Source organism: Canis lupus, chromosome 23 (assembly GCF_048164855.1).
Source record: "Canis lupus baileyi chromosome 23, mCanLup2.hap1, whole genome shotgun sequence".
Taxonomy (NCBI): domain Eukaryota; kingdom Metazoa; phylum Chordata; class Mammalia; order Carnivora; family Canidae; genus Canis; species Canis lupus.
Genome location: NC_132860.1, coordinates 10,537,589 through 10,551,649, shown reverse-complemented (window position 1 = coordinate 10,551,649; position 14,061 = coordinate 10,537,589). Strand labels below are relative to the sequence as shown.

At 51.1% G+C, this 14,061-nt stretch overlaps 1 protein-coding gene across 1 annotated transcript; it reads left to right on the top strand.

Annotated features, from left to right (window-relative positions):
• Nucleotides 1-716: 716 nt before the first annotated feature.
• Nucleotides 717-3,372, top strand: MYOD1 (myogenic differentiation 1). The gene is made up of 3 exons (XM_072795262.1): nt 717-1,568; nt 2,047-2,125; nt 2,373-3,372. The coding sequence occupies exons 1-3, from the start codon at nt 939-941 to the stop codon at nt 2,621-2,623; spliced, it is 960 nt and encodes a 319-aa protein (XP_072651363.1). The 5' UTR covers nt 717-938; the 3' UTR covers nt 2,624-3,372.
• The last annotated feature ends 10,689 nt before the right edge of the window (nt 3,373-14,061 follow it).

Sequence of the window (14,061 nt, the reverse complement as noted above, 5' to 3'; positions counted from 1 at the left end):
TATTTATGATAGTCACACACACAGAGAGAGAGAGAGGCAGAGACACAGGCAGAGGGAGAAGCAGGCTCCATGCACCGGGAGCCCGACGTGGGATTCGATCCCGGGTCTACAGGATCCCGCCCTGGGCCAAAGGCAGGCGCCAAACCGCTGCGCCACCCAGGGATTCCGGTTCGCCCCCAGGACTCTATGTCTCGCCGCAGGTTTCTCTGCTTCTGCCTCTAGCTTTCTGCTCGGTCTCTATCTCTTGGCCGTATCTCTCACTGTCTCACTATCTCCGCTCTGAGTGTGTCTCTGCCCCACTGCCACGGGTCTCTCTCCAAATCCCTCGCGATCTGTTCTACTCATCCCCTGCACCTGGGTCCCCCACAAATCCTAGGACAGAGGGAAGCCCAAAGTCAGCTTGGAGCTGGGCGCGCGCGGCCAACATTTTCCGAGGGCGCCGGACGCGGACGGCGCGGGGAGGTTTGGAGCGAGCGCGCCCGCGAGCCGAGTGCAGCCGCGTGGGGCTGCCAGCCTCTGCCTCGCTCCCAGCCCGGGGAGGGGCGGGAGCGCGCGCGCGGGGGTCGAGGGCTAGGGGGCTGGCCAGTCTCCTGCCCCAGCGGCCACCCTGGGGATCCCAAGCTCCTCCCCACCCCGTTTCTATTGGCCTCGGGCGCCCCCGCCCCCAGCCGCCCGCTCCCGCTCTGGGGCCCTTTAGCTACTACGGGATAAATAGCCCCGGGCGCCTGGCGTGAGGCTAGGGGTGGGGAAGCCCCGGGGCGCTGCAGCCGCTTTCCTCACGGCGCATCAGGCCCGACAGGACCCGGCGGAGGGGGGGAAAGTCGGGTGTCCATTCAGACGCCCCCGTACTTTACCATCGCACGGCCAGGGCTGCGGAGAGGCAGAAAGTTTGGGGCAACCCCTGGCGAAGCCGGGACTGCGCCACCCCCTGCCGGGATATGGAGCTGCTGTCGCCGCCGCTCCGCGACGTAGACTTGAGCGGCCCCGACGGCTCCCTCTGCAACTTCGCCTCGGCGGATGATTTCTACGATGACCCGTGTTTCGACTCCCCGGACCTGCGTTTCTTCGAGGACCTGGACCCGCGCCTCGTGCACGTGGGCGCGCTCCTGAAGCCCGAGGAGCACTCGCACTTCCCTGCGGCCGTGCACCCTGCGCCAGGCGCGCGCGAGGACGAGCATGTGCGCGCTCCCAGCGGGCACCACCAGGCCGGCCGCTGTCTGCTGTGGGCCTGCAAAGCGTGCAAGCGCAAGACCACCAACGCCGACCGCCGCAAGGCCGCCACCATGCGCGAGCGGCGCCGCCTGAGCAAAGTCAACGAGGCTTTCGAGACGCTCAAGCGCTGCACGTCCAGCAACCCGAACCAGCGGCTGCCCAAGGTGGAGATCCTGCGCAACGCGATTCGCTACATCGAAGGTCTGCAGGCGCTGCTGCGCGACCAGGACGCCGCGCCCCCTGGTGCCGCCGCTGCCTTCTACGCGCCTGGCCCGCTGCCCCCAGGCCGTGGCGGCGAACACTACAGCGGCGACTCCGACGCGTCCAGCCCGCGCTCCAACTGCTCCGACGGCATGGTAAGGCCAGGACCCCGAGCTAGAGAAGTGAGGGCAGCTCTTGCTATATCTGGGACGCGTTGCACAAGGCGGGGAGTTGGCCCTCCAGAGGGAGGTTTGGGCCGGGAACCTTCTGGGGAGTGGACCCTGGTGTCCTGAGCAGCCGTCACCGGGGTGGCCTGATGCTCTGGGGGCGCACGGGACAAATGCGATCCACCCGGCCGGGGGCGCTGTTAGAGCTCTGCTGCAGCGACCTGGAGTTGTGCTTTTCTGCACTCATCCCTATTTACAAAATAGACTTATGCTCCTAGGCGACTGTCCACGCGCTGGTTGGCCCGGGAGATTGCAGACAATCTCCGTCCGCCCCTGTCCCCCAGCCAGGGCCCAGATCTCGTGGCGGAGACATGGGGAGTTGGGGCAGGTGGTTACAGAGAGTGATGCTCTGGCCCCCCGCGGTCCCCGAGCCTGACTCGGTCGCCCTTGCCCTTGCCGTTTGCAGATGGACTACAGCGGCCCCCCGAGCGGTGCCCGGCGGCGGAACTGCTACGATGGCACCTACTACAGCGAGGCGCCCAGCGGTGCGTATTTGCGCCTCCTTCCCACGTTACCCGCTTTGAGCTGCCACGGCTTCCCTCTATCTGGACCCCCCCTCCCCCTAATCCCGGAGACGGTACAGGGAATGAAATACTAAGCGTGCAGCCCACTCCCTTTTCGCTCCGAGCTCTCCCTGGGTCCTCAGGTTCCCGTCTGCCCCCAAGCACTGAGCCCGGAGGCGGGAGGCCTGTCCGCGGCTCAGCCGCCACTAACCCACCCCTCCCCGCGCAGAACCCAGGCCCGGGAAGAGTGCTGCGGTGTCGAGCCTCGACTGCCTGTCCAGCATCGTGGAGCGCATCTCCACCGAGAGCCCCACGGCGCCCGCGCTCCTGCTGGCCGAGGCGCCGCCGGAGTCGTCTCCCGGACCGCAGGAGGCCGCCGCCCAGAGCGACGCGGAGCGCGGCGCCCCCACCCCTTCCCCGGACGCCGCCCCGCAGTGCCCAGCGGGCGCAAACCCCAACCCCATCTACCAGGTGCTCTGAGGGGGTGGGCGGCCGCATGGGAGGCCTCCGCTGCCCACGCGCCCGAGGGACGGCGCCCCCCGCGCCCCAAAGATTGAGCTTAAACGCCAGCCCCACTCCCAACCGCGCTTTAAAAGCGACCCCTCCCGAGTTGGGAGCGGAGGGAGAACTGTTTGTGTGTTTCCACTCCCGCGCTCCACAGTAAGGACACAGTCCTTTTTTTCCACGCAACACCCTTCCCTGAGACTCGCTGCGATGGCCTTTAGGGGTCCCTCCTTGGGCCAGAGCTGACTCTTGAGGGGCCAGACCCTTCCCCTTCTTGCGCGGGGTGGGACCCGCGCAGACCTAAGCCCCGCCTCCGGGCGCCGGGGGAGCCTAAGGGGGCGTGGCCACTTCTCCCCGAGCCCCGCTACTTTGTAGCCTAAGGGGGCGTGGCCTCTTCTCCCCGAGCCCCGCTACTTTGTAGCCTAAGGGGGCGTGGCCTCTCGCTCCCCAGCACCGGCGACTTTGCTCTGCCCCGGCGCTGCGCGAGGTGCGCTCGTGTAACACTAACCACTCCACCCTCTCCCCCAGTTCAGGACCACTTTTTGTAATACTTTTGTAATCTATTCCTGTAAATAAGAGTTGCTTTGCCAGAGCAGGAGCCCCTAGGGCTGTATTTATCTCTGAGGCATGGTGTGCGGTGCGACAGGGACTTTGTACGTTTATACGGCAGGTGGGCGAGCCGCAGGCGCTCGCTCAGGTGTTCGAAATAAAGACGCTAATTTATACCGCGGTGGCTCCGACTCTCCCTGGGGGGGGGGGCAAGATTTTGACTGGGAGGAAACCCCGCAAATTTGGGCCAGCTGTACCGCAGCGACCCCTGTAGGCGGAAGGCGGATTGCAAGAGAGGAGCCTGGGGCGGGGCTAGGAAGGGAGGGGGTGAGTTTGGCTCCGAAGCGTGGGGGAGGTTCCTTTGACCCGTCACCACACGCAGGGCAGTCAGGGTGTATTTAAGAGTGATTTAAGTAGTAGGGAGAAAAATGATCCATGCCTGCCCCACTCGCCAGAGATTCTGATTTAATCTATCTGCCCCTGATATCCGGGCCAGGTATTGGTATTTTTCGAGAGCTCCCCCAGCGATTCTAAAATGCGTGCAAGGTTGAGAATCATGCCCCTACATACTGAGTGAAGCCAGGTGTGGTGTCCAGAAGGTTCACTGGATATTTGTAGCTCAAGGTGCCACTCGGAAGCCTCATGGGTACAGAGAATGCGATAAGGTGCTCATAGCATTATAAGGAAAAACTAAGTTGAGTGTGAAGGGGCGAAGTAAGCTGCGTGGCACTTACAGGCTCCAAGTGATAGGAGTAATCTTAAGGGGACAGGATAGAAGGCCAGACAGGCACAAATGTCTCTCCTCAGCCAGTAACCCAGCTGTTAGAGCATCCTGGCCCTGACAGGGCAGTGCAGACTTGCATCTGTGAGCAAAGGAGGGGCCATTGATTTAGCCAGGGTGCTGGAGAGGGCTTCCTGGAAGAGGTGCCATTTGACCTGTGTCTTGAGAAATAAGAAAAGACAATAGACAATGCCCACAGACCCATGCTCATGTGCACACACATGTGTGGCTGGGAAGGGGACCCCTGGAAGGATTGTCTGGTAAAAATTCTTCCCCATTGATATGCCACTGCAAGCCCACCCCCAAACATACATATGTTTGTGTCCAGGACCTCAATGACTCCTACATCTCACCCTTACAGACCCTTTTTTTCCCCCTGAAAACCTTCAGGCCCACTTTCAAATGCTCTGCTCACCAGATGGGATGACCCTGAGGATTGCAGGCAAGATGTGTTGGCAACAAGAAGGACCTCTGCTCTCTGCTCTGAGGAGAGCCTCTGCTGTCCCCAACACTGGGTGCTGAAGATACTGTTACTAATAATCCTCAGCTTTTTTTCTGGCTGCTTCCCCAGATGCACCTTGGGGTTCTTTGCACTCCTTTGAGACCCTTTGACACATTTATGAATTCACTGATTCAACAGTTGCCAGGTCCTATGCTGGCTGAAAACAGAGACCAGTGGACAGTTCCTGACCTTGGGAAACTCAGATGTTTGGGGAGATTGAATCTCTTAGCAGCTGATTACATCACAATTAAGTGCTCTAAAGGGGGTGTATGTGGTAGAGGAGCACAGTAGGAACAGAAGGTATAGACAGGTAGGTAATCTCTAGTAGGAATCTTGAAGGATTTGGAAACAAAACGAAGCCAACGAAGAGTACTCCAAGCTAAGGAAACAGCAAGTGCAAAGGCCCTGAAGTGACAGAAAGTAAACTGTGCTTTCATGGAACCAAAGGTGCTCACAAGGAGAGGCCAGAGGTGAGATGGGGAAAAGGCCGAGGCAGGACCCCAATGGACCTCATTTGAACTTTATCCTGAGGGCAATAGGAAGCCATAGAGGAGTCTAATCAATGGAAGGGTGCAAATCTGTATTTAGAAAAGCCTGGAAAAATGGATAGGAGGGAACAAGATTTGAGACAGGAAGACTTGTCAGGAGGCCATGAGGGCTTCCCCAGGGGAGACATGACATGGCCTGAACTGGGGCTGTGACTGGGATGCGAGGGAAAGCACACAAGTGGAGACATTTGTGCCAGATAAAGTGTAGGTGTTGATGGTATAGTGGAGAACCTCGAGGGCACAGTCCTTACCCTCACACAGCTTAAAATCCCCTGGGGAAATAGCCATTAGACAAAGAAACAAGTGAATAAATGGTGAGAAATACTACAAGGCAAGGCAAAGGGTGCAAGGAGGTATGATAAAGGGGTATAAGAAGGTGCAGAAAGGAAGATGTAGCATTCCTGCACTGAGGGAACCAACTGCATGTATGAAGGCGGCCCAGGAGCTAGTGTGCAATTGGAAAAATGTGTCTCTTCTTCCCTGAGGACACTGCTCTGCACCGGGATTCATAGTTAGGCAAGCAGAGAGCAGGCTGGATTTCAGCACCCACAGCCTTTCTTAGCCAGGTGCATTTGTTCAGTGAGCAACATGCATAACTGTTTATAGAGCCTTGTGTACAGACGCCCTAAGAGTGTGAGGGGAAAGGGGGAGCCAAGACTGACTCAGGCTTTTGTTTGGTTCAGAATGAATTCCCAGAGAAGAACCCTCATTGGACTAGCTTAGGTCATGAGCCAGGACTTGAACCCAGGCAGAGAGGCAGCAGAGACTGCACCCTTAGCTGCCTCACCCTGTATCTCTTCACAGGAAGTCAGGAGGGAGGGGAGCAGCTAGAGATTGGATCACTCCATGGATGATGGGGATTGAGATCCCCTCCTACCCATCTCTAACTTCAGTCCTCTGGATTTGGGGGTGGGAGGAGCATCTAGCTGAGGCTAACTCCATTTGCAGTGTAGACGAAACGGCACTTGTTTGGGGGGCCATTTTTACCTGGGCTGGATCTGAGGGAACACTGGGCCCATACCCACACGTGTGCTCATACGACAGCACTCATGGACCCAGAGCATACCACCAGAGGCTGATGGACCTTGAAGGCAATAGGGTTTAAGCTTAGATCCCTTGCATGAGCCCCTTGTAAGGCCCCGGTCCAATCTCCTTCTTAATTTGCCAAGGAAAATTATTTTAGCCAATTAGTTATGACCATTGTCCCTTTCTACTCTGACTTCTCCCTTCTGGTGGGTGGCATGGTGGGGTCCAATCTAAAGGTATACATTCTGTTTGGATTTGGTGGAATATGTTTTAGACAAACAGAAAATAGAAGCAATAATAATGAACACTGAAATAAATCCAAATGATCTGACATTGAGAACACAATTGAAGAAAAAAAAAGAGAACACAATTGTATCCAAAATATTTTTAGATCATGCCAAAAAGCAGTTTATTGAAAGAAAGAGGTAACTTTTGTATGGAATTATTAGACTCTTGTATTGTTTGAGAATCCAATCAGTAAAAAGTAAATTATATGAACACATCGGAAAGAGATTTTAAATCTTATGCTGATCTAACACAAAACACTAACATCAACAGAGTAAAATTCCTAATATGCCATTATCACAAGACCTTGACATCAACTGATCCTTGAATGAATGTCATCAACTTTAAAAAATTTAAAAATAGTCACCACAGAAGAAAACTCAAAATACCTTGAACTCTTACAGCCCACAAACGAAAGAAACTTGATGGGGTTTTCCCCAAATTTGACACTAACCCTAAAATTGGGCATGACATTTCCAGTACAGTGGTGAGCCTGAAAAAAGCTTCCCTAAATAATTTTTTAGATTATTTATTTATTTATTTATTTATTTATTTATTTATTTATTTATTCATGAGCGACACAGAGGGAGAGGCAGAGACACAGGCAGAAGGAGGAACAGGTTCCCTGCGGGGAGCCTGATGCAGGACTTGATCCCAGGACCCCGGGATCATGACCTGAGCCAGCCAGGAGCCCCGCTTCCCTAAATTACAAATGATACCAAACAAGTCTTGATCACCACGTTGAAGGGAAGACTAAACTATTTGAATGGTCTCTCAATTCTCTGTATAGAAAATGATATAAAACTATTGTTACATGAAGAAGGAAGCAATGAAAGAATATGCAGCTTGATGTTGGTAGAAAGGAGTGGGCAAGACAGAACAAAGGTAAGAAAAAAAGAGAGTGAGGAGGGAGGCAGAAGGCTGAAGAGACAAGGAGGAAGATGAAGACAAAAATGAGGATGGTCCTGGGGATCCCTGAGTGGCTCAGTGGTTTAGCGCCTGCCTTCGGCCCAGGACATGGTCCTTGGGTCCCGGGATCCACTCCCACGTCAGGCTCCCTGCATGGAGCCTGCTTCTGTCTCTGCCTCTCTCTCTGTGTGTCTCTCATGAATAAATCAACAAAATCTTAAAAAAAAAAAAATGAGGATGGTGCTGGGGATCCCTAGGTGGCTCGGCGGTTTAGTGCCTGCCTTCGGTCCAGGGCGTGATCCTGGAGACCCAGGATGGAGTCCCACATCGGGCTCCCTGCATGGAGCCTGCTTCTCCCTCTGCCTGCGTCCCTGCCTCTCTCTCTCTCTCTCTCTCTCTCTCTCTCTCTCTCTCATGAATAAATCAACAAAATCTTTTTTAAAAATGAGGATGGTGCTAATGATGAAGAACAAGTTGGTTCTAGCTCAGTGTTTTCTAATCTATAAAACTCACTGCTAATCAAGGGAAACACATGAAAATGTGAGGCTATATAATATTAATGTTTCTATTATACAGGGTCATTTTCATAGAGTTAACCTTTTTTTAGACATTTAACAGCAAGTTTTAACTCAGGCAGAACCTTCCCAGTAGCAGGGTAACTGAGTCCTGGAGGGTGCCAATGACTACATAATTCCCGGGATCCAAGCCTGGCTGTGCCACTGACCAGCTCTGACACCTTGGGAATGTGACTTAACCCAACCGGATCCGGGCTTTCTCTCTGTGTCATTGGATTAGTGAATTTAAAAGGTATGTATCAATTCTGAAATTCTTTAGTATTTTACTTAAAGCATTTCAGAGAAAGAAAAAGACAATGAAGTAGAACTTTTACAGATAAGAAAACTGAGACCGTGCCAAACTGAGATTTTTCTCAGTGTAAGCAAATTATTTGTAACCTGGTTTACAGATCCTACTTTACTTTTCCCAACTTTTTATTGAGATATAATTCACGCACCATGATATTCAGCCTTTGAAAGTGTTGAATTCGGTGGTTTGTACTATATTCACAATGTTGTGCAACATTACCATTACTATCTGATCCAGAACATTTCCATTACTCCCCAGAGAATCTCTTATCCAATTGCAGTCACTGCTCCCCTCCTCTCCCAACCCCGTGGCAACCACGAATTATTTTCTATCTCTCCGGATGTGTCTATTCTGAACATTTCATGAGTGGAGTCACACACCGTGTGGCCTTTTGTGTATGACTTCTTTCCCTGATATTTTCAAGATTCATCCATGTTGTAGCATATACCAAGACTTCATTCCTTTGTAGAGCTGAATAATATTGCATTGTATGGATACATCTTATTTTGTTTGCCCATTCATCAGTTGATAGATATCTGGATTGTTTCCATTTTTAGCTATTATGAATAATGCTGTTATGAACATTCAAGTACACATTTTTGTGTAAACATATGCTTTTAATTCTCTTGGGTGTATATACCTAAAAATGAAATTGCTGGGTATATCATAACTCTGTTTAAATTTTTGAGGAACTGCCAACGTCTTCCCTAAAGCAGCTGCACCATTTTACATTCCCATCAGCAATGTATCAGGATTCCAATTTCTCTACATCATCGACAACGCTATTACTGTTTGTCTTTTTATTCTAGCCATCCTAGTGGGTGTAAAGTGGTATCTCATTGTGGTTTTGATTTGCATTTCCCTAATGACTAATGATGTTGAGTATCTTTTCATGTGCCTATTGGCCATTTGTATTTCTTCTTTGGGGGGAAATGTCTATTCAAATCCTCTATCTTTTTTTTTAAAGATTTTATTTATTTATTTATTTATTTATTTATTTATTTATTTATGAGAGTCAGAGAGAGAGAGAGAGAGAGATAGGCAGAGGGAGAGGAAAAGCAGGCTCCATGTAGGGAGCCTGAAGTGAGACTTGATCCCGGGTCTCCAAGATCACGCCCTGGGCTGAAGGTGGTGCTAAACTGCTGAGCCACGGGGACTGCCCTCCTCTGTCCATCCTAAAATTAGGTTATTTGTCTTTTTATTGTTGAGTTTTGAAAGTTCTCTAAGTATTCTAGATACTAGACTCTTATCAGATATGTGATTTGCAGATATTTTCTCTCATTCTACAGGTTGTCTTTACACATTCCTGATAGTGTCTTTTAAAGCACAATTTTTTTTTGATGGAGTCCAATTTATCTATATTTTTCTTTTGTGGCTTGTGTTTTGGGCATTATATCTAAAAACCATAACCTAGCCCAAGTAAGAATATGATAGTTTTAGCTCCTACATTTAGATATTTCATCCATTTTTAGTTGATTTTTCTATTTGGTGTAAAGAAGTGGTCCAACTTCATACTCTTCCATGTAGACATCCAGTTGTACCAGCACCTTTTATTGAAAGGGCTATTCTTTCTCCCATTCCCCCACTGAATTTTCTTGGCATCCTTGTCACAAATTAAGTAACTATAAATGTATGGATTTATTTCTGGGCTCTCAGTTCTATTCCACTGATCTACATGTCTATCCTTATGCCAATTACTACTCAGTGCTGATGACTGCAGCTTTGTAGTACATTTTGAAATGAGGAAGGCTGAGTCCTCCAACCTTGTTCTTCTTCAAAATTGTTATGGCTATTCTGGGTCCCCTGCATTTCACGAATGTATCTTTAAGTAGCCCTGTCTCGGTGGTATTTTAAGTAGCCACAAATCTTGTCTGGTATAATATGGGAGCTGTAAGTTGTCAAGGAAATTTAAAGCAGGTTCTTGAGTATTGGTGCACAGAAAAAATAGTTATATGGGACGATGGTTATATTTTCACTGTAAGTCATCTTTGATGCAGTTTTTAAATAAAAATTTTACTGATTTATTTGACAGAGAGAACACAAATGGAGGGAGCAGCAGGCAGAGGGAGAGGGAGAAGCAGGCTCCCTGCTGAGCAGAGATCCCAACGTAGGGGCTCGATCCCAGACCCTGAGATCATGACACTTAACCAGCTGAGCCACTCAGGCACCCCTATGGTTTTAATAAAACAAATGTGGTGTTGTTAACTGAACATCCTTCTGTAATTGCAGAAAAAAGTTGCAGTTGTTTTTGTTGGCATCCAAGTAAATATAACTTATTTGAAAGTCATATGTTGGGGGGATCCCCGGGTGGCTCAAGGGTTTAGCGCCTGCCTTCGGCCCAGGGCATGATCTTGGAGTCCTGGGATCGGGTCCCAGATCAGGCTCCTTGCATAGAGCCTGCTTCTCCCTCCACTTGTCTGTCTGTCTCTCTCTCGAATAAATAAATAAAATCATTAAAAAAAAGTTTTATGTTGGTGTGTGAGGCAGTTAATAAAAATACTAAGCAATTTTTTCCTGGATTTTCTAAGGTTTGTAGTATTTGTCAGCTTTCTAAAATTTACATTTGGTCCTGATTTCTAAGTCTGAATATATATCCACTTTTGTGCCCAACTTTCTGTTTTTTCAAAAGTGTAACCCCAAAATATCTAAACATCAGACCTCACAAAACCGGGAGCCACCACTACACGTGCCAACCAAGCTTACCTGCAGCCTGACACACACACAGGTGTCCACCGGGAGAACCCACAAGACTCCTAGCATAGGCATCGCAGGCCTTTGGGATAGCCACACACCTCCAAGCTGCTTCCAGAAGCAGAATTCAGTGGTTTCCGCCCAGTCCTGCCGGGAACACTCCTACAGAAGTGCCTGCCCCCACCTGCCCTCCCTACAAGTCAGCATCTCTGACTTCCACGTGCATCCTTCACCACAGCGTTCAGCATTTCCCACCTTCCCACCTCACTTAACCAGCAGGAGAGGTGTCGAGGCCCCATCTTCCCCAAAGCCAAGCCTCGGGAGGACTGACACTCTGCCCCCTGAGACCACAGTGACACCGAGGGACTGAAGGACATTGCTGAGGACTGGCAGGAGCCTGTGAGAGAGATACAGAGTCAGAGTAGGTCACAGAGGGCTTGAGGGGGATGGATAGTCTGAGGGAAGGGGGGAAAGGGAAGGAGAAAAAGTTAAATGAGAGGCACTATCTCATTTAACCTTAGCAAAATGTTATTTCCTTTATACAGATGAGGAAGCAGAAGCCTAGTGAGGAAAAGTGAATAGCTCACAGTCGCCAATAAGCAGCAAATGAGATTTGTAACCAAATATGTCTAGATGTATGCAACCAGGGGAAATTTTACCCCTCAAAGGACTTTTGGCAGTGTCTGTAGACCTTCTTGATTGTCAGGACTGGGGAAGGGGCTCTAGTGACATCTAGTTGGTAGAGGCCAAGGATGCTGCTAAATACTCTACAATGCACAGCAGAGCCCCCCACAACAAAGGATTATCTGGTCCAAAAGGTCAGCAGTGTCCAGGTTGAGAAACCCTGGTCTAGCACTTCCCCTGGGCACTCTTTACCTTGGCTCCTTTCTGGATTTCTGGCCTGATAGATCTGGCTCCACTCCCTGGGGGTGGGGGTGGGGGTCTCAGGAAGGAAGAGCAGTACACCCTACCCCATCCCCAGAGGTACCAGAGTCAGTGCTCAAGCTACAGACCCAAGAGCAATGGCCACCAATTTCCCACTATGGCACTTCTAATTTCAGTCTCCCCTGTCCATCAGAAGGAGGAGTTCTGGTCAGGGTAGAGGATCCCAATTGGTGTCATTGCTTGTGGTGGGTCACCCCCAAAACCTGCTGTTTGGGCCCGGTAAGGTTAGCTTCCGGATGTGGCCACAAGATGGCACCCCAACCCACTGGGAATGGTAAGGCTCTGGGCCCGGGAGAGCAGCATAGAGGATGTGCCAAGCTGGACAAAGGCCCAGGGGCTGGACTTGGGCCAGTTCCAGAGCCTAGCAGGACCAGATCTAATGCTTACAAGTGCCAAGTGTGAGAACATAGGCCAAACTTGGCTTCAGGACTCCCTTCACCTTTTTCTAGTCCACTCTTAGCCCCAGCTCCTCCTGGAGCCATTCTCACCGGAGCTTCCTGGAGCCTGGCACATACCCTCCCCTCCAGCCAGAACAAGAGAAATCCCAGAGCTGAGGCGTTAAGGATCTAGGGCTTGTTATTATTCATATCCAACAATAAAGAAGCTGAGGCATAGAGAAGTTGAATAACTTGCCCAAGGTCATCGCTAAGTCAATGATGGAGCTGGGATTTGAACACAGACAGCCTGGCCCTTGAGTCTATACCCTTGACCTCTGAACAACACCAGCCCACTGGTAGTTCATTGCCTCCTCTTCTCACCAGCCATGGATCCCAATGACCCTCTGGCCTGGGACCAAAAGCCTTCCTCTGAAAGGGAGGAGACAGATGGCTACAAATAAGGAGTGGTGCTGCTCAAGTGGAAAGGGGTGAGGGTCTTGGCTGAGCTGAGGGTATGGTCGTGGGTGAGACTCTAAGGCTCAGGCAGCAATTCCTCCTCCCACTCCCATTTCTCTGGGGCTTTTTTTCTTTCTTTCTGTGTTGCCCTCTCAGTTTTTCTGGGTTTTCTGCAAATGCCAGCCTTTTACAGTGTGAAAAGGAAGTGAGAGAAGGGACTTTTATGTTCCTGCTTGGTGGGGGCACATTCTTCGGGGCCTGGGCTGGGAGTTGCCATCAAGGATCAAGGTGAGGATCCTAAAGTGGGACAGTGTGGGGACCTCAGAGACAGTTCCCCTGTCACCTGGGCAGCTCCTCTCTCTGAGCCTTCTCCACTTGCCATGTCAGGGACTTTAGGGTGTGGTGGATACTCTTTCACATTTCCCCTCACTCCAACCCTCGCCTGCCTCTTTTTTTTCTAGTACATCCTTTAGGACGAGGCCTGACCAGGGCTCCTAATCACTAACCTTCCCCCCTGCTAGCAGCCTCTCTCTATCTCTCCACCTCTCCATCTATTCACCACATGGGGCACCCTTCAGCTTCCCATTGTGGCTCATCATGGGGTAGTGGCCCGAGTGGGCTCTGCACTGACTCCCTGAGCGATCCTGGGTATGGCCCTCCCTCTAACACAGCCTTGGTTCAGGGCTCCAATCTCTCATGGCCTCTGACACTGGGATGCTAGGATCCTAGGCCCTCTCTTAGGGCCTTTCTCAGATCATCTAGCCCTTACTGAGGAGCCACTGTGTTCTGGGCACTGTGGAAGAAAGCAATCAAGAAGCTGCCCTGGAGGAGCTGATAGTCCATTCTAGGGAATGAGATGAGTGAAGAAAGAGTGAAGGTGGGGGAGTGATACTCTGATCCAATGTGGTCCTTCCTGCGGGAGAAGGAAGAGGGGGAGTGCTGGGTCCCCATGGCTATGGCTAGTGGAAACACAGAAGGCTTTCTGAGAGAGAAGAGGGGTTGGGAAGGAAGAGAACGTTTGGAGAGGCCCCTTTCTGGTCTCTCCCCAACTCGATCTATCCCAGCCAAGTGTGTGTGTGTGTGTGTGTGTGTGTGTGCACGTGCACATGTGTTCATCTCTCTGTGTCCATCTTTTTCTCTTCCTTCTGGAGGTCCCCATTTCTCTGTTTGGTCACCTCCTTGGATTGGAGCAGAGCTCTCTGAGAGCCTGCATCCTGGGGAGTCTGAATTTTGGTGAGGCTGAACTGTACCAGGTCAGGTCTCATGGTTAGGGGATGGGGATCACACTGGTCATGGTGAGACACTCCAAGGACTCTCGTGCCTGCATGCCTCTGAGATTGAAGAGGAAACACTTTCTGTTTAGATCAGTCTCTGGAGGGAGGAGGTGCCATCTGGGCCCCAAACTCCAGCCCTCTCTTTGCCTCTGTTTCTCTGTCCCTCTTTCTCCCCTAACGCTGCCTCTTTCTGTTTCTGCCCTTGCC

Coding starts and splice junctions, on each gene's coding strand:
- MYOD1 (XM_072795262.1), top strand. CDS start 939: ATGGAGCTGCTGTCGCCGCCGCTCCGCGACGTAGACTTGAGCGGCCCC. Junction 1,569..2,046: donor CCAACTGCTCCGACGGCATG/GTAAGGCCAGGA, acceptor TGCCGTTTGCAG/ATGGACTACAGCGGCCCCCC. Junction 2,126..2,372: donor CTACAGCGAGGCGCCCAGCG/GTGCGTATTTGC, acceptor CTCCCCGCGCAG/AACCCAGGCCCGGGAAGAGT.